General features: G+C 34.3%; 1 protein-coding gene across 1 annotated transcript; it reads left to right on the forward strand.

Moving 5' to 3' along the window:
- Nucleotides 1-17,151: 17,151 nt before the first annotated feature.
- On the forward strand, nt 17,152-17,685 carry LOC131052800 (uncharacterized). The gene has a single exon (XM_057987426.2). The coding sequence runs from the start codon at nt 17,152-17,154 to the stop codon at nt 17,683-17,685; it is 534 nt and encodes a 177-aa protein (XP_057843409.2).
- Nucleotides 17,686-20,768: the final 3,083 nt, after the last annotated feature.

A 20,768-nucleotide genomic window follows, 5' to 3' on the forward strand; every position in this document is an offset into this window, starting at 1 on the left:
CAATAACTGATTCAACATGTCGTCTTAGTGCATTTACACCAATAATTAATCATCTCCATAGTGTGTCGTGCTGATCTGGAAAAGATAAAATTGTCAGTGTAACCCTGGACCTATTTGCTGGTAACAACAAATATGAAAATGCTAATGTACCAATAAACAAAACTCCAAGACAAAGTGTCCATATGATGTCTTCAACATAACCATCTATTTTCCATATCATTCCAAGTGTCGGTGATCATTATATCTTGCCAGTGTACCAGATACCGGTGACTATGCATGAGTCACTTGCTTGCCGGTGAATGTTGTTAATTCTCCAAAGTGCCAGAGTTGATAAGTGTTTAGTAGGTGTTGACATCAATGACAAAACCATACCAAAATACCAACAATCTCCCCCTTTAGCATTGATGGAAACATAAGATGGAAAAACCATCAAAGTGCCAAAACAGAAATGCCAAATACCAAAAACCAACAATCTCTAGAAAGAGATCATCAAAATAAATATACGCAGAGTAATAATCTCTCCCCCTGGGAGCAACTTGTGTTTTCCTTGTGTTTTTCAATACCAATCTCTCCCCCTTTGACATCAAATGCCAAAGTTACAGCAAAACATCTTACCAAGCCAAGTTCATATACAAAATACCAATCACTTTAGTATACCAACTACTCCCCCTGAGAAGTAGCTTCCCATCAAAGCCGGAATAAAAGATTTCTCTGTTAATTCAGCCGGTTGATGACAATCATCAACTTCCTAAGTCTCTACCAGTGGGGGTATGACCCCAAGCTGATCTCTGAGATATTCAAAAGTCTCCTTAGGCAAATGTTTAGTAAAGATATCTGCAATCTACTCTTTAGTATGCACATAAACTAGTTTTATTTCCTTTGCTTCAACATTTTCCCTTAGAAAATTTAGTTTGATAGAAACATGTTTGGTTTTATAATGTGATACTGGATTCTTAGATATATCAATTGTTGCAGTATTATCACAATAGATAGTAATAGGTTCCTTGCATTTTACCTTTATGTCTTTCAACATTTGCTTAAGCCATAGTACCTGTGTATAGTTAGTTGTTGCCGCAACATATTCTAATTCTATTGTTGATAAAGATGTACAACTTTGTTTCTTACTCAACCAAGAAACTAGTCTGTTTCCAAGAAAGAATGCTCCGCCGGTGGTGCTTTTTATATCATCCACATCTCCTGCCCAATTTGCATCTGTGTATGCACATAATTCAAAGTTTTCATTTCTAGGATACCATAATCCAAGATTTATAGTGCATTGTAAGTACCGGAAAATCCTTTTTACTGCTGATTCATGTTTTTCTCTAGGATTACTTTGAAATCTTGAAACAATACATATTGCATTCATAATATCGGGTCTGGTTTGTGTCAAATACAGTAAACCTCCTATCATAGATTTGTATCTAGTTGGATTAATAGGTGTAGATTCGTCCCTTAGTGATAATTTGTCATTTGTTGTCATAGGTGTGCTTACCGGTTTAGAGTTTTCCATCCCAAATTTCTTTAGTAACTCTTTTAAGTACTTGGATTGACTCAAGAATATACCTTTATCAGTCTATGAAATCTGTAATCTTAAAAAGAATTTTATTTCTCCAATCATAGACATTTCAAATTCTTGCTACATTTTAATAGAAAATTCTTTACATAATCCATCTTCTCCTCCAAAGATTATATCATCAACAAATACTTCTATAATCAAGATATCATCATTAGTCACTTTATAGTATAAATTGTTGTCTGCATTACCTTTGGAAAAACCAATTTTCAAAAGATACTTATCCAATCTTGCATACCAAGCTCTTGGAGCTTGTTTCAATCCATACAAAGCTTTTCTTAACCTGCAAACCATATTATTGTCATCTGTCAAAGAAAATCCATCAGGTTGTTCAATGTACACTTCTTCTTCTAGGTCTCCATTCAAAAATGCACATTTAATATCCATTTGACAAACTTTGTAGTTCTTGTGTGCTGCAAAAGCCAAAAATAATTTGATTGCCTCAATTATAGCTACCGGTGCAAAGGTTTCATTGTAGTCAATTCCTTCTTTCTGAGAATATCCCTTACACACTAGTCTTGCTTTATTTCTTACAACCTTACCATCTTTAGTAAGTTTGTTTCTGAATACCCATTTGGTTCCAATTACATTTTTATCTTTAGGCCGGGGATCTAATGTCCAAGTGTTGTTTTTCTCAATTTGTTCTAATTCTTTTTCCATAGCTTTAATCCAAAATTTATCTTCACATGCCTCATTAATAGATGAGGTTCAATTTGAGAAATAATACATACCTCTTCATTTCCCATTCTTCCTCTTTTCATAACTCCTTTAAACTTGTTTCCAATTGTCTGATCTTCAAAATGATTCAGTCTTACATACTGGGGTATCTTTGTTTGCTCTTGTTCCTCAGTTACTATGGAATCCTCAGATGATATCAGGGTAATTGGATCTTCATTATGTACCAGTGGATTCAGTGTAGGTTCATTTTTCAAAATTTTTGTTGCCAGTTCACAGTCTATATACCTTGAAGTTCCTCTGAATTGTTCATCAATCTTTACATTTGTACTTTCAACAATTTTCTACAATCTTTTGTAAAAACATCTATATGCCTTGCTCTTAGATGAATAACCAAGAAACATTCCTTCATCACTTCTAGAATCAAATTTCCCAATATACTCATCTCTTCTAATGTAACATTTGCTTCCAAATATTTTGAAATATTTAAGAGTAGGAGTAATACCGAGCCATAGTTCATGAGGGGTCTTACCGGTTTCACCTTTGATGTGAACTTTGTTGAATGTATAGACCAATTTACTGACTGCCTCTCTCCAATATATATGTGGTAGGTTTTCTTCTGATAACATTCTTCTTGCTACATCCAAGATAGTTTTGTTTTTTCTTTCAACAACTCCATTATGTTGTGGTGTCCGAGGTGCTGATAGTTGTCTTCTTATTCCTTAGGTGTAAATTCACCTCCTTGATTTGATCTTAAACATTTGATTTTCTTACCGGTTTCATTTTCAACCATTGCTTTGAATAGTTTGAACTTTCCCAGTGCTTCAGATTTTTCTCTGAGAAAAGTAACCCAACACATTCTAGAATAGTCATCAATGATTAGCATGAAATATCTATCACCTTGTAAGCTTTTAGTTCTAGCTGGACCACATAAATCAGTGTGAATCAAATCAAGAGCATTATTGGATTTTTCTGGAATACTTTTGAAACTAGCTCTAACTTGTTTTCCAAATTGACATTCCTTACATACTGTATTGTGAGGTTTGACAATTTTAGGTAAATCTCTAACTGCCTTAGTAGTACTGATTTGTACCCTGCAATCAAAGTTTACATGACAGAGTCTCTTATGCCATAACCAACTTTTGTCAATATGTGAAATTAAGCATGTCTTTTCACTGTTATTCAAATGAAAGATATTACCTCTAGTCTGATTACCGGTTGCAATTTCCAAATCAGTTCTTTTCATGATTTTGCATTTTCCATTTTTGAATTGTAACTGAAATCTTTTCTCAACTAATTGACCAACACTTAAAAGATTATGTTTTAATCCTTCAACATAGTAGACATTGTCAGTGTTATGCTTACCATCAAGAGATATCATACCCTTACCTTTGATTAAACAAGCTTTGTCATCTCCAAATCTCACTAAGCCTCCATTGTATTCTTTAAAGTTCAAGAATTTATCTTTGTCTCCTGTCATATGATGTGAGCATCCAGAATCAATGATTCATTCATCCTTTACTTCAATTTTAGCTGCCAAGGCCTGTTATACCAGTTGAGTAGTAGGTGCCGGTTGATCTTCTGTTATAGCAACAAAAACCCATCCATTGTCTGTCGGATCCTCATCAAAATCATCAATCACACCTTCATCAGCAATGTAACAAGATTTGTCTTTATTCTTCTTAAATCTGTATCTCTGATATTCAGGGTTAGGCTTGTATGTTCTTCTAGCTTCTTCTCTTAGTCTAGCATGTCTATCAGGTCATCTTGAAGCCATATGACCAATCTTATTGTAGTTAAAACATTTAAAGGGTGCTTTACCTTCATACTTACTTCCAACTGGACCTTTAGGCATTTTCCTTGCAAATAGTGCTTCAAGTTCTTCAAGTTCTTCATTTTCTTTCCTGCTTTCTTAAAGTTCTCTTGCATGAAAGGCTTTCCAAATAGATTTATAAAATGATGGAGCAGATGATGTTGATTCTTTAAAGGCCAAATTTGTCTTTATAGTAGCAACAGGACCAAATTCTTCAATTTCAAAAGCTGAAAGTTTCCCAATCAATGTATCCTTAGTTACTGATGTATTACGCATTGTTCTTAACTCATTTATAGTAGTGACTTTCATTTTATATGCCGGTGGCAATCCTCTTAAAACTTTTGAAACAATTTCATCCTCACTTAAGGTTCCTCCACAACATTTAATACCCAAAACAATCTCATTTACTCTTTCCATAAAAGCAAAAATCCTTTCATCTTCTTCCATTTTCAGATGTTCATACCTGACCCGGAAGCTTTCAAGTTTTGCAATTTTGACTGTGGAATCTTGTTCATTCAGTGTTTCCAAATGATCCCAAATATCTTTAGCAGTAGACCTATCTGATAGTCCCATGATTTGTTGATCTGATAATGTACTCAAAAGTGCTTTCATTTTCCTCATCTTTAGTCAAGTTGGGTGGAGTGGGCTGACTCTGAGTAGGAGTAGTATAACCATTCTTTGTAACATCCTAGATGTCCTTCCCAATGAAATTTAGATGTGTCTCCATTCTGATCTTCCATATGCCATAGTTGGTTCCATCAAGTTTAGGACTGTCCTTTCTAAAATAGTTAGTAGACATTGGATCTCCTCATGTTGTTAAACTTTTGCAAAAGAGGACTAGGCTCTGATACCAATTGTTAGGTCCCGGAGACAATTGAGAGGGGGGGGGGATGAATCAATTGTCAAATAAATTCAAACCAAAAAACAACTTAACCAACTTAATGCTTAATACCGATAAACCAGTTCAATATGCCGGTAGACAGTTTTAACAGTTAATTGCTATACTGGTAAGGATTAGTGCATGAAACATAAAGACAAAGTCATCCACAACACATAACACCAATATTTGTACGTGGAAACCCTGTAAGGGGAAAAACCACGATGGGAAACCTTACCCACAATCAGATGATACTACTGCAGATAGTAAGTGTACATAAATGGGGTCTGCACATGTAGAAAGGCCAAGCGCCTGGAGCTCACTGCTCAATCACAAAATGGGAGTCACACTGACTACAGTTGGATGGTTAAATCCAATAAGAATGTACTGCACAAAATAGCATCTTCATATGTTGGATTCAGTACTAGTGTAGTTCTGATTGTCTTCACAAAGACCCTCCTTCAATCTTCAAATGATGTTTGCGTGTATAGCTCTACTTATTCTCGCATATACCTTCACACAATCCTTTTTCCACATTCCTCATTTGATCTTACAAATAAGATCTTACATTTATACCATAATCTAAGACCAATTTTAGTAGGTCGTCTCTACAAGATATTACAATAAAAACATTTTACAAACAATAAAATATCCGATGCAATAACCGATTCAACATGTTAGCGTGTCGTGCTAATCTGGAAAAGATAAACCTACCGGTGTAACCCTGGACCTATTTCCCGATAATAACAAATATGCAAATGCTAATGTACCAATAAACAAAACTCCAAGACAATGTGTCCACACGATGTCTTCGACATAACCATGTGTTCTCTATATCATTCCAAGTGCCGGTGATCATTATATCTTGCCAGTGTACTAGATACCGGTGACTATGCATGAGTCACTTGCTTGCCGGTGAATGTTGTTGATTCTCCAAAGTGCCAAATTTGATAAGTGTTTAGTAGGTGTTGACATCAATGACAAAACCATACCAAAATATCAAGAGAGATCAACCCTAAGAAACCATAATTTAAATTTCATGATTGTTTAAAACCTAAAATAGTGAATTAACTAAACATTATTTTAAAGAGAAATTTTACACAACAATCTAATCAATGTTACTATTAAACATTTAGTGTGATTGTAAAAGGCATGATATTGTAATGGTGGTGAAAGAGGGTGATGAGTAAATCAAGAGGAAATATTTTCTCAAGATTTTCTCTCCTCAAGAGAAGGACTAAAAGTTTCACAAAAGATTCCCCTTAACCTTTTCATGCACATTACATTAAAAGAGGGAGGAGAATTCACTAGATCCAATCTCAATAGGAAAAGATTGTTCATGTTAAGTGAATTAACAATGGATTTGGAAAGTATAAGTAACCCCTCTTTTAGAATGTAAAAGGTTGAATTATGTGATTTATGACTAAGTGTAAAAGAGACAAATAAATGACTATAACTTGATATAGTCATGTGGGATGAAGATGTGCACCTGGAATCGGCAATAAAATGTCGAGACAAAGATCCCTTGCAAATTTGAGCGAAAGTCGTCAGAACCGTGTTGAAAGTGCACAGTCCTTCAAAAAATCCGTGCGCTGAAAAGGGTTTTGCCACCTCTGAGAATGAAGTCCAAATCTGCAAATACAGCTACGCACCTGCAACCTACACACATAAAAGAGAAGAAAAGGGATTGGGATTGGAGATTTGCCTTTAGGTCAAACCCGAGTTTTGGAATTAACCAAATGATGTAAAGTAGTAGCAAGTAAATGTAAATGAAAGACTGAAATAGCATTCACCTCAAGGGAGGTTGCAATTGAAATGTATATAGAGTTTCTTGTGTGGAATTGAATGATGAAAAAGATCCCCTCTTCAATGGTTGAATCCTTGACTTGAATGCAACACCTAGCCTTGACAGGAGACTTGAGAATGCTCAATGCTTGAAAGGAATGTTTGAATGCTTGGTTTCACTTAGGATAGTAATTTCCATGTCATGTATTCTTATTCAGCTTATTTCACTATCTCTTATTTTTATCTTATGCAAATGAAAGAGAAAATGCGTCTTATATATCTACCAATTAGGGTTAATTGATTGATTTTTTGTCATAGGCTGACATAGGGAAACGTTTCTTGCTTCAAAATTGCAAAGCTCAATGCAAGATAAATGTAGAGGGGACCCAAAATAGGGCAAGGACAATGGTGCCACACCCCTGCCCTAGGGGGAGAGGGGTGCCATGCCCCCATCCTGCCCTTATCTAGGACAAAAAGAAACAAAGGAGAGTGTGAGGTGTGAGGAGATGCAAGCTTCGGGTAGTGTGATCATGTCTCAGGTCTCCGATCAGGCTTAGGAATTTGATTTGCTACTGTGAAGACCCAAATGTGGTTAAATATTGCAAGGTCACAATTTTATGACACTAGATTTAGCCCCTACTTTAGTGGGAGTATAAGAATACGCCAAAACTTCTGGTAAAGTAAAAAGAAACAAGATTGAAAGACTTTCACCAAGTCAAGGAGGAAAGATACTCAAAGCCCCTGGTGGACTAAGGATCTTACGACATCGACGGACAAAGTAAAAGGGAAGATCAAGAGGGAAGGACCATGACTGCATGTAGCAAGGTTTCCCTCATGACGAGTCGTGAAAAAGAAAAGATACCAAAAATTACAAAGTAAAGCCAAGTTCACTAAGTAACTTTTAGTATCAAGAAGGAAAATATGAGCGGAGTGTATGCCCCCACATTAAAGAGATCATGCACACCTTATTGGGAGCAATTTCCTTAAGGTAGGATACACCCAAGAGAGAAAGAGAGAGAGCAAGTTATCGCAAAGATTTAGCCCCCAAATAAAGGAATAAACCCAAGGATAACTAACACAAAATGCAAAAGATGAGGTAGTTTCACTTTCCTCGAGGTTAGTATGTTGTATGATAACTCATGTATATCAAATGTATATATCTGCATAGAATAATCGTCATTCCCCAAAGAAAGGAAACTAACTTGGAAGAAAGGGAATAGAAGATGTCTTTTGAGTCAACATGAAAGAGATGAAAAGAGATCTTAATTCTTTGCATCATCCTCAAGTAGCCATTACTAGGGAACATAGAAGAATAGGGATACACATAGAAGAAGAATCACATAAGAGAAAGAAAAGAGAGAGGTAGAGGATCTACGGTGCTAATGTAGCTAGTCTATCATGTCATCCACCTCTCGATCTTGCTGATCACTATTGAAAGAAGGTAGGAAAAATGCTAGAGGTGTGACATCAAGCACAGCAGATGGAGCTATCACAAGATCCAAACAAGGACTATACTCATGTGCTAAGTCACTTTGTTTGTTTCTAGGAGCTAGGATTAAGGCTTTTGAAAACTCTGCAGATAAATGTTTGTCCACATCAACATATTCATAGTCACTATCAAAAGCATTAGGAGTTGTATTGCCATCATGAATAACATTTTCACCTATTTCTTCATCAAGATTTATAGAAAGAGGAGAGCGAACACGAATAAGAGTAAAAACCTCACATGTGTTTTTGTAACTTATGATTTGGAGATGTAGGTTCAACATCTTGCTTAGGAGAAAAGGGAATCATATCAACTATTGGAGTTTTGGGAGATTGAATGTTTTGAGGAACAACATCACGAGCTCGAGCATAACGCTTTCATCGGCAGTCTCTCGTACAACGATTCTGTCGAGTCTTAGTAGAAAACTGAGAAGGAGGAATATTTCTTGAAGGATAAATATTTTCATCTTTGGTAGTTGGAGGTGTAGGTTGAGGTCTTTTGGGTTGGACAAGAGGAAAGGAAGGCCTCTTCTCTCTATAAGAGAAGGGAGGTGGAACTACACCATATAAAGGAGGAATATTTAGTGTAGGAAGGTGACTAAGTCCATCATGAGGAGGAGGTATAGGTCTAACCTTAGGAGGAATATTGTTGTTATTCTTAGGAGAAGGTATGGTCTCATCCATAGGAATAGGTTGGGAATCTTCCTTAGGTGGAAGATTAGTTCTATCCATCAAGGGAAGAACATCATCTTCAAGAAGGATGGGAAAGTCAATTTTTGGAGTCCTAGGTTGGCTTAAGGATAGGATCATATCTTTCTTCCACTTTTGATATGATTTATAGAGAGAATTTCTTCTCGGTGGAAGAGATTGGAATTGTTTAGGCCAAAAGAAATCAATAGGAACACTTGGGCTTCTCTCAGCTAGTCAAAATAATCTATGGTTAATAGTTATGATTTCTCCACTGTGAGGAAATTTCAAACACTTATGGATTGGAGAAGCAGTAGCTTTCATGGAAGATAGCGAAGGATAGCCCAAATTCACACGTAATTGCTCAAAGGAAGGAATGATAACAAAGTTGACATCCATAGTTTTAGTGTGAACCTCAATAAGAAGTATAATAGAACCAATGGTAGGACAAGATAATCCATCGAATAACTTAAAAGTCCATCAGGTGCACTAATGGTCTCACTAGGGTCAAATGTGATACATAAGTCCATAGGTTTCCTTTGTTTCTCTACCATATTCACCAAATTCTAAACTGTAGTAGTCACATCAGAAGTAGAGAAAGAGGTATGTTCAGTCTCAATCATGTTAGAGGTATGGGAAGGTAAAGGATCAGTAAAAATCTTAAGATTTTGATTAGGAGGGGCTACTGATTTGTTTCCCTTATCATTCACACCTGCCATAGATATAGTATTATTATCAATTAAATCCTGAATCTTACTTTTCAATGCAAAACATTTCTCAGTGTCATGACTTGGTTGATGATGAAATTGACAAAAAGAATTAGTATCAAAGTAGGGTGAGGTTGCCTTAGAAGGGTCAACTGGTTTTATGGGAGGAAGTTTAATAACATTTCTTTGTAACAATTGAGACATAATGATATGCAAAGATTCATTCAAAGGAGTAAATTGTCTTTCTCTTCTGAAAATTTTAGAAATAGGAGGCATGCTTATTATAGCATTCACATTGTTGTTGTTAATGTTGTCATTGAATTTGATGAATCCTTTGCTTGGTTTGAACTTCGCAAACAGTTGTTGAGCATTGTGAGAATTTGCCAAAATCTAGAGGCAATGGAAAGCACAAATAAGAGAGAACAAAATGTGAACTATATTCCTATCAATGATGCAAAATGTGATCAACTGGATAATCAAGATTGTTGTTGTTACATATAATGTAGATGAGCTTGCTTATAAAGGCAAGGCCAAGAGACAAGAGAGCACACAATGATGACATGTGTCTCAATGAGATGCAAGGGTAGGTAGGGGTAGGTAGGAGAAATAGTAAAATATTCCACATGAGGTGGATCACCCACCGAAGGTGGAATGTAACAACAAGATAAGACCACTAAAGGTGGATATTCTCCTACACACACTATCCCAATGTGGCACAAACACTCAAGTGTCTCATACCTGAACTACTATGAAATTCATTATCCTAAGTAAACTTAAGTAAGGTGTAATAATATCCAACATGAATAATTATTTACACCAACACCCCCCCTTAAGTGCAACTTAGGGGTATGCACTTAAGTCTACAATGCAACTAAGCAATGCAAGATGGGTCCCAGATACAAGGCCATGTTATGTACCCATATACAAATCCAAATGCAAAGCAATCTCCCATAAAGCGGGGAAAGAGAGAAAACCCACATGGGAAAAAACTCCCCCACAAAAGAGAGATGAAGAAAGCACACAATGCTCTCAATGATGAATAAGAGAGAAGAAGAGACCATGAAGCCCCTACCTCAATGTAAAATCTCCTGCAAAAATGGTCCAATGATGTTGACCAAAATACCTTCCCATTAGGAAGAAAGAGAGCCAATGCTGCACCAATAATGTCAAAGTGTGACAAAATCAAGTACCATATCGATGATGATGAATTAATCGTTGCAACAAAAATAAAGATCAGGCATGGAGACAACCTACTTTGAGCATCAACTAGATACTAGTAAATAGCAGAAATACTGGTACAATCAAAGTCTCATGGGAGCCATGCACAAATGTGTACAATCTAAGTCTCAATAGGAGCCATGCACCAAGTCTCACAAGATATTCCTAATCTATGTGTACAAGAGGATTACATCAAAATATGTCATCAATGACAAGATACAAAGAGATGTGGTACTTTATGATAGTGTGAGTACAACATTGTTCATGCAAGAGTATACAACATGAAATAGCGCAATTCTAGAAACATAAAAATGATGCCACAAAAGAAGTCTTGTAGAATACTGCTGATGAAGATGCCTCTGATTGGAATGTCACCAAGAAAAATATAGGAGCAATAGGCCCCCCCTTCAGCTGCTAATTGGAAGCGCTGCAAGATAGGTATGGTAGACAAAAAAATTGTGTTCTCAATTTGACTTATTCCATGATATTTTATTTTTAAAGTATTTAAAAAATCTCATTAAAAATAATTATTAAAATGCCCATTAAAAAAAAAATTATTAAAAAAATAATAAAGAAAAATGCAGCCCCCCAACCCTCAATTTAATTCGGATTTATTTTAAAAATGACTTTAATTAAAAATTAAACTGCGAAAAATGCAGAAAGATAAAAACCTTTTTTAAAATTTTTTTTAATTAAATCATACTTGTAATGTCCGTATGGGGGGGAATTTTTCCAACTCAAAATGATGAGCTCTGATTTGGACGAATTGACAGGCGATCTTGGGGTTTTTGGACTTTCTGAGCGCAATGGCGATGACGGATTTGGCCAAAAATGCTCCAAAATTGCAGATTGTTGTCGGGACAAGTCACCACCCTCCACCTTCAAATGACTCTAGATTTGGCCTCGGATGTCGGATTTGGGTGAAACAAAAGGCAATTATGACTTTGTCAAACCTCCTCAATCCAATGGTGATCTCAGATTTGACCCAACAAGCTCCAATAATAACCTGTAATAGAAAGCTCCAAAATGCAAAACCCCAAATTTCTCTCAATTGGCAAACCAATGGTACTCTAATGGCTTTGATACTATGTGATAATTTACCAAGATATAGAGGCAATGGAAAGAAAAAATAAGAGAGAGCAAAATGTGACAAGAATAAACTATATTCCTATCAATGATGCAAAATGTGATCAATTGGATCATCAAGATTGTTGTTGTTACATACAATGTAGATGAGCCTGCTCATAAAGGCAAGGCCAAGAGACAAGAGAACACACAATTATGACATGTGGCTCAATGAGATGCAAGGGTAGGTAGGGGTAGATAGGATAAATAGTAAAATATTCTACATGGGGTGTATCACCCACCAAAGGTGAAATGTAACAACAAGATAAGACCACAAAAGGTGGAAATTCTCCTACACACACTATCCCAATGTGGCATAAACACCCAAGTGTCTCATACCCAAACTACTATGAAATGCATTATCCTAAGTAAACTTAAGTAAGGTGTAATAATATCCAACATGAATAATTATTTACACCAACAAGTGCTATCATCCTTATCACTCAGAGCCATAGGAGTAGATTGCTCCAGTTGATTCACAGTCAGTTGATAATTGTGAAGTGTTGTGCACAATTGCAGAAAGGAAGTAAACTCAGAAAGGAGAAGTTTGTCTCTAATATCTTTTTGCAAATTAGAAATTAAAATTCTTTGAATATCATTATCAGGAACTTGAAAATAAATTTGAGAACACAAATGCTTATATCTACCAATGAAATTAGTCACTTTTTCTTTAACACTTTGTTTACAATGCATTAAATCGGTCAAAGTGATTTTAGGACCTATGTTGTTTTGAAATTGTTGAATAAAAGTATTTGATAATTGTTTAAAAGAAGTAACAGAATAGGAAGGCAAAGATGAATACCATTGTAAAGCCTTATCTCTTAATGTTATAGTAAACAATTTTGCAAGCAATCTTTGATCATAAGCAAAGTCAGTACACAAAGTTTGGAATGTCTTGACATGTGTTAAAGAATCACCTTTTCTATTATAGAGTTCCAATTGAGGCACTTCAACATGTTTACGAGGGAGGAATCTAACAATATCAAGAGAAAGTGGGCTTGCAACATTGACTGTGGGCACACTAAACTTGGATTGACTCATAGAAGCAATTTATTGTTGCAATGATGACACAATTTGAGCAAGATTAAATTAATGGTTGCTTCAGTTGAAGAATTCATGTTAGACATGTTTGATTGAGAAGGTGGTGTGATGTTGTTGAAATAAGGCATTGATTGAGAATAAGGTGGAGGAACACTATGGTAAGTAGGCATAGGAGATGAATGAGTAGGAAATGGGACACTAAAAGGAGGAATATAATGATTGGATGAATTGCCCCCTTGCGTCACTTTGATTGGGTGAGAGACAAGAGGGATACTTATTGAAGGCATGGGTAAGGATGAAGGGCTTATTGAAGAAGAGGGATTGCCCCCATGACTAATGGTTGTAGGTATGACATGTTGAGTTAATGTAGCCATGATATTTGAAGTGAAATTAGGAATACTAGCCATCGAAGTGGTCAAAGGAATAGAATGATTGATTTATATAGAAAGTTGTGAATAACCTAAGTTCTCAGCACAACTTGTTATAGGCATGACATTAGAATCAACAATATGAGCAATGCCACACAATATATCAATTCCATTCTTATCACTTTGAATCATGTACTTTAGGCCTTTAATTAATGGAAGAGCTTCACTGTTAGGGTATTCTTAAGACATCCATTTTTGAAAGTTGTAAAATTGATTATCCAATTTATAAAGTTGATCAATAGATACTCTAGTCAAAGATTATTCTTCATCATTGGAATCATCAATTGGGTAGATAGGGATGTTATTAGGATGGGAAGATTTAACATTATCCTCATTGAATAAGTCACCCAAATTAGGCTCCATCTCCTCGGTAATTAAACCTTGGGAAGCCTTAATTCTAATGATTCGTCTAGTGGTGATAGTGTAGGTAGGACTAATAGTGGTAAAAGTCATGCACTAGAGGGAAAATTTGAATTTGGAATTTGAATTTAAGGTTTAAATTTTTAGAAAAAAGTTTGTAAAATTGAATAATGCAAAATTCAAGGAAATTATGATTACACAATTTGAACCTTGTTGAAAGGAGAAATGACACAATTTCCAAAATGATTGAAGAAATTGAGATTTAAAATTATGGCCAATGGAATACCACTTAATTTAAAAGTTAAATTTGCTAAAATTTAAATTTTTAAAATAAGGGCAAATTATAATTAACCACAATTTCAAAATTTTTCTTGAAAGTTGTGATATTGAAAATGGGAAATATTTTTTATTTTAAAGAGAGAAAAATTCAAGAAAAATCAACCAATTTTTTGGATTTAAGCAATTAAATACAATCATAACAGTCTCCCAAAATTTTAGGAAAAAAGTCAGGGACTATGTTGAAAGTGCACACGGTCCTCCCAACTTTTTCGAAAATTTTCAGGGATGAAAGTTACAATTATTTTAAAGCTAACCCCAAAAAATTGGTTGATTTTATGAAATTTAGATAGGCGAAATTAAGGTCTGAATGTGAAAATAGGACCCTATTAGGGTTTTGTAAAAGATAAGAAATTGAATTGCAAATTTGAAAAAGGTCAAACCTAATGGATAAGGCTACCTTAAATAATGTTTAGAAAACTTAAATTGATTGAATTTGATTGAAATTTTCACAAAATCCAATTAATTTTGAAAATTAGGGTTTTAGGACCTAACCACTTAATTTTAAAATTTTGAATTTTAAACAAGAAGACAAATATGAAAATAGTCCTAAATCTGAAAATTAAATGTGAATTTAATTTTTGCACAAGTTCAAGTTGATTTTTGAAAATTAGGGTTTTGACAACTAACCACTTAATTTTGTAAATTTGAATTTGCAAATTGAACAAGACAATGATGAAATTGAATTTTTCAAGCAAAGAAAATTTTCAGATCTAAAATAATAGATAGCATTTTTTTATAAAACACAAGTTCAATTCCAATGTTTTGAAAACTAGGGTTTTGATTGAATTAACCATTAAGTTTTGTAAATTTGCACTAAAATTAAACTTGTAAATGAAAATTATGCAATGATTTAAAAATGTCAAGCATGTAAGACATCAGGTTCACCAAAATGTAATGGTGGTGAAAGAGGGTGATGAGGAAATCAAGAGGAAAGCTTTTCTCTCCTCAAGAGAAGGAGTGAAAGTTTCACAAAAGATTTTCCTTAACCTTTTCACACACATTACATTAAAATAGGGGGGAGAATTCACTAGATCCAATCTCAATAGGAAAAGATTGAATGCTAAGTGAATTAACAATGGATTTGGAAAGTAAAAGTAACCCCTCTTTTAGAATGTAAAAGGTTGAACTATGTGATTTAAGACTAAGTGGAAAAGAGACAAATAAATGACTATAACTTGAGATAGGAATGCGGGATGAAGTTGTGCACCTGGAATTGGCAGTAAAATGTTGAAATGAAGCTCCCCTGCAAATTTGAGCAAAAGTCATTGAGACCGTGTGGAAAGCGCACATGGTCCTCTGAAAAATCCATGCACCAAAAACGGTTTTTCCGCTTCTGAGAATGAAGTCCAAATCTGTAAATATAGCTACGTACCTACAACCTACACATAGAAAAGAGAGGAAAAGGGGTTGGGATTGGGAGTTTGCCTTCAGGTCAAACCCCAGTTTTGGAATTAACCAATTATGTAAAGTAGTACTTGCAATTAAATGTAAATGAAAGACTAAAATAGAATTCACCTCAAGGGAGGTTGCAATTTAAATGTAAATAGAGTTTCTTGTGTGGAATTGAATGATGAAAGAGATCTCCTCTTCAATGGTTGAATCCTTGATTTGAATGCACCACCTAGCCTTGAAAGGAGACTTGAGAATGCTCAATGCTTGAATGCTTGAATGTTTGGGTTCGCTTAGGATCGCAATTTCCATGTCATGTATGCTTATTGAACTTATCTTATTATCGCTTATTTTTATCTTATGCAAATGAGAGAGAACATGCATCTTATATATTCGCCAATTAGGGTTAATTGACTTATTTTTGTCATAGGCCGACATAGGGAAACTTTTCCCGCTTCAAAATTGCAAAGTTCAATGCAAGATAAGTGCAGAGGGGGCCCAAAACAGGGCAAGGACAAGGGCACCACACCCCTGTCCTAGGGGGACAGGGGTGCCACGCCCCTATCCTGCCCTTATCCACACCCCTACCCTGACCTTATGCACCCCTGTCCTGCCCTTATCTGCACCCCTATCCTGACCTTATCCAGGACATAAAGCAGCAAAGGATAGTGCGAGGTGTGAGGAGATGCAAGCTTCAGGCAGTGTGAGCATGTCTCGGGTCTCCGATCAGGCTTAGGGATTTGATTCACCAATGTGAAGACCTAAATGTGGTTGAAAATTGCAAGGTCGTAATTTTATGATGCTACATATATGTAAACAAATGAATCAAGATTCAAACATTTATTAGGCCATTTGTTGGATCATTTAGCTTGTAGGCATTGCACATATGTTGGACTAATGAGCTTGTAGATTTGAATCCTTTTATCTTCTTAACATAATAGATGATAAGCCCAAATTCAGAAGATGTCTTTGGTAAGCAGCCTTTGGAATTAAGGATAAACTAAAAAATCCCTAAGTTTATTATAAAGAAACCCTAGTCAATCTTAAAGAGGAACTGAATTCAAACAACTGGAAAATCCTTTTCTTTGGCATTGATCAGAGGACATGGACCGTTACATTATGCAACCTAATTAACATTAAAACTAGATTACTTAACGTAAATCACAGGTTAAGATCTAGGTGGAAGTTGGTGTCCATATGTTTGGAGTTCGAAAGACTTTATTATTGCGATAGCTTATCCGTATATGCGGGATTAATGGTAAATGTCTACAGCTAAATAAACAGCCGTCCCCGGAATTAATTGAAGATATATAGGGCATTATTCCATGTCTTTCTCCTTTACATCTGGTTGACTAAGTAGTCTACCTCACTACATGTGGGCGATGAATTTTCAATGGCGTCTTGTTCAATGAAAGCGACAGCCTGAAACGATAAAAAAAAAATAATACTGCCGATGTCACCCATTTCTTCCGCAAATCCCTTCCCTATTAGGGTTCCAATTACAGATAACCCGTTTCACAACTGCTTTTCCTCAAGGTTATGATACTGTAAATCTAGGAAAACTCTATGAGATTTCATCCATTTATAGACGTGTATTTGCATGAGATTTACTCTCATAGGATTTCAATCATCTACAAGTTTGTTGCGGAATGGGCAACTGCATACAATCTAGGGTTTTTGCAGAAACTCAGAAACAGTTGATAAAGGTTATGGGGATGGATGGAAAGATGTTACAATACTCTCCTCCTCTTGTTGTAAGAGATCTTCTCATCGAAAGTGGGTATCGACAGAATTTCATGGTTGTTCACTCAGAGAACGTTGGTGATGGTCTTTCTTTGGATTCTCAATTAGTGGGTGGTGAGTTTTATTACCTTATTCAATCCCATATTGGAGCTGATCACGATGATAGTGATGAAGATGGAGGGAAAGAGAGATTAGATGATGTGGGTTCTTCTTCTGCAGGAGCAGTGAAAGCAGAAAATGGTATCAGGCTCAAAATAGTGGTCTCTAAGAAACAACTGAAGGTTTTGCTTTCAGATGGTTTTCTCAAGGAGAGATTAGTGGAAGAACTTGTGGGGAAGCACCTACCTCTCTTCAAAGGTACCAAGATAATTAGTGGAAAAACTTGTGTTGCAGCAAGAGAATGGAGACCATGTTTAGATAGAATTCCAGAAGTTAATTGAATTTTCCGAAACAGATTTCACTATCAATATAGGCTATTACAATCATTCCTTTTTGTTCATTTTAATGACAGATCTATTAAAAAATGTTGATGTGAAACTTCAAGAGACTTAAAAGGTTAAACATAGATTCTGATAGAAATTTATATTGCAGATTTCATTTTGAGTTTGAAAATTAACTTTGATTGCTTAAACCTTTACAGTGTATATAGTTTTAGGTTTTATACAAAGTTGCATTAAAGCCTTTCTCTTTATCGCATTCACCATATTGGATCTTCGATTCCATTATCTATGGAGTTCAGTTTCTTACGGACTTATTTTTTCATTGCTTAACTTGTAGCTGCTGTATTTCTTGCATGGACTGGATGAATGATATACAAATGTTTAGTGTTTACAACTTTATATTAGACAAGTGACGCTCTCTGTTTTCATTTGTTAGTTTGGCGGTATCTTTCCATGACCTTGGATTAGGTCATGAGTACGCATCCCACAGCTATTTTGAATGTCAAGACTTGTATAATATTGTTCCTGTCATTGGAAACATGTGAAAATTAATATAGTTTTCTTTGTCGTTACTTCTCTTTGAGTTTCTTTAATGTTTTGAGCTCTAGTTGAATGGATTTACATACCATTAAAAATTCTTAATTGGTATACTAAAATGTAACAATATTTTTTAATCTTATAGGTTACATAAGATGACATAACTTTTATTCGGCATAAACACAATAATATATATAGAGCAATTGATTTCATAATAATCTCTTTTTAATAGAAAACATTATACATGATCTCACTTAAAAATCACAAAGATTAAAATTAGAAATGACCTCACTTAAGGTTTTGGTGAAGATATATACAAGTAGATCTTTATCCTCTAATATTTGTTTATTTAAGTCCCTATTATTGCATAAGTTATTCGATGTAATAATGATAAACTTTAATATGTTTTATCCTTGCATACAATAATAAATTACCAGAATACTAAATAGTAGTTCAATTGTCATAATAAAGAAAAGTGAGACCTAACAAAGACTACTACAACTAGGGTATAATAGATCTAAAATTCTTGATCTTGTTGATGGCCTCATTAATACTTTTGTATTCCACATCTATGATGGATAACATAATAGTAAGTCATTTCTTACTACACCAATAAATTGAACATAAATGAAGACTGAAGACTCTCCTTGTTTATTTCACATCATTGGCACAACTTGTTCAATCTACCTTAAAATATGTCAAGTACCAATTGACTAAAATATGAATACTAAATATTCGTATATAAAGTACAACAAGTGTACTTGAAAATATTTTTTGTAGAATTAAGATATGAAACCCACAAAGAAGTCATAAAATTTGAGACAACATCCATTCCTTATGAGATACCTGGTTTGATATGAGTTAAAATATATTTATTTGCCAACAACCTAATACTAAAGTGTTCAATCAACATTATTGGTATCTATATCTTTTGTAAATTTCTTACTAATAAATATTAGAGTTATGGAAGTTGTAGAATCCTCCATATTGATTTGGACTGTAAATAAATCTTTAGGATACTTAGTTCATGAATGCAAGATGCAATTTATTTTTTCCACACCTCAAAACCAAGAGAGTAACAAATAATACCCAAATATATCAATTCAAATGTGATTTTTAACATTGAATTTATGTTAATAATATGCTACTAATTTACTCCCATGTTAGTGGTGTTGTCCACATTAAAGTATAATAGATATCCCTCCCCTCCTTTGGAGGTGTTTTCATGTAATTTGTGATCATGAGAGATATCTTCATAACCTTCACATTAAATAAACTCTTAAAATTTGTCAAACCAAACCCTTGTAGCTCACTTTAGCCCATATAACATGATTTGTGTAACCTGCATACCAAGTTCTTTTTCTTCCCTTTTCAAATCCTTGTATTAATACCATGTAGATTTCCTCTTCAATTTCACCATTACAAAAAGTTTCCTTAACATCCCTTTAATGACTTTTTGATGTATAATGTGTCACAATTGCTAGGATTGTTATAAGTATACTACTTTTTGCAATTAGGGAAAAAATTTCACAATGGCTAATTCTCTCCCTTTTAGAGTAAACCTTAGCTACTAGCCTTCAGACCTATGTTCTTCAATATTCCTATTAGACTTAAACCTGGTCTTGTAGACCCATTTATTTCTAATGATATTTTTACCTTTAGGAAAATTAACCAACTCAATTTGAATTTCTTTTTAAAATAGTTCTACTCATGTTTGATTATTTGTTCCTATTTTTGTTTCCCTTCATCTTCATCATATTCTTGAGTGTTAGTTATTTTCAAGGTGGTTATGATTAATATATAATTACCACAACATGAATTCATAAACCTAATATTTGCTAAGATTTTTACTTAGTTTTATTCTTTCTTATATACCTATCAATTAGTTCTAGAATTTAACTCATTGATCAAAGAAAGGAAACTTTACCTATTATTTTCTCTTACCGTAAATAATTTATTATGAATCACTACCTTAAATTGAGTTATGAACTAGGGTTCAATATATAGTTAGATATGTTATGAAATAAAAACGTCAAGCCCAACTATAACACACATCATTCCAAATTTTTTTTTTTTAATATAAAAAATAAAAACTAATACCATTATATTCAAGTAGCTCATTCAAACATACATCTACCTTTTAATATTTACTAAATCAGTTCTTTTGTAAAAATACAATAAAGATGAAAATTTATCAAACAAGACCTTTAATTTTTAACTATATAGAAGTTTTCATATATTACTAATATGATTAATACTATATTATCTAAAATTCACTAAGAATTTTAGAGGATAATATCATGTTATAATAATAAGCCACATATGCAAAGCCAAATTGAATTATCTATCTATGCAACGAGACCATATTCTCATAGACATATTAATGAAATCCTTAATCATTCTATGAAATTCAATAAACACATATTCATAATATTTAATGAATAATATTAGTAGAAATTATGGTGACAAGTAACATATAGTGAGTACATTGTTGGTACAACAAATTGTTATGAATTGACTATACACAATATTCAAGCTACATTATA

This window comes from Cryptomeria japonica, chromosome 6 (genome assembly GCF_030272615.1).
Source record: "Cryptomeria japonica chromosome 6, Sugi_1.0, whole genome shotgun sequence".
In the NCBI taxonomy this organism is placed as follows: domain Eukaryota; kingdom Viridiplantae; phylum Streptophyta; class Pinopsida; order Cupressales; family Cupressaceae; genus Cryptomeria; species Cryptomeria japonica.

Coding starts and splice junctions, on each gene's coding strand:
- LOC131052800 (XM_057987426.2), top strand. CDS start 17,152: ATGGGCAACTGCATACAATCTAGGGTTTTTGCAGAAACTCAGAAACAG.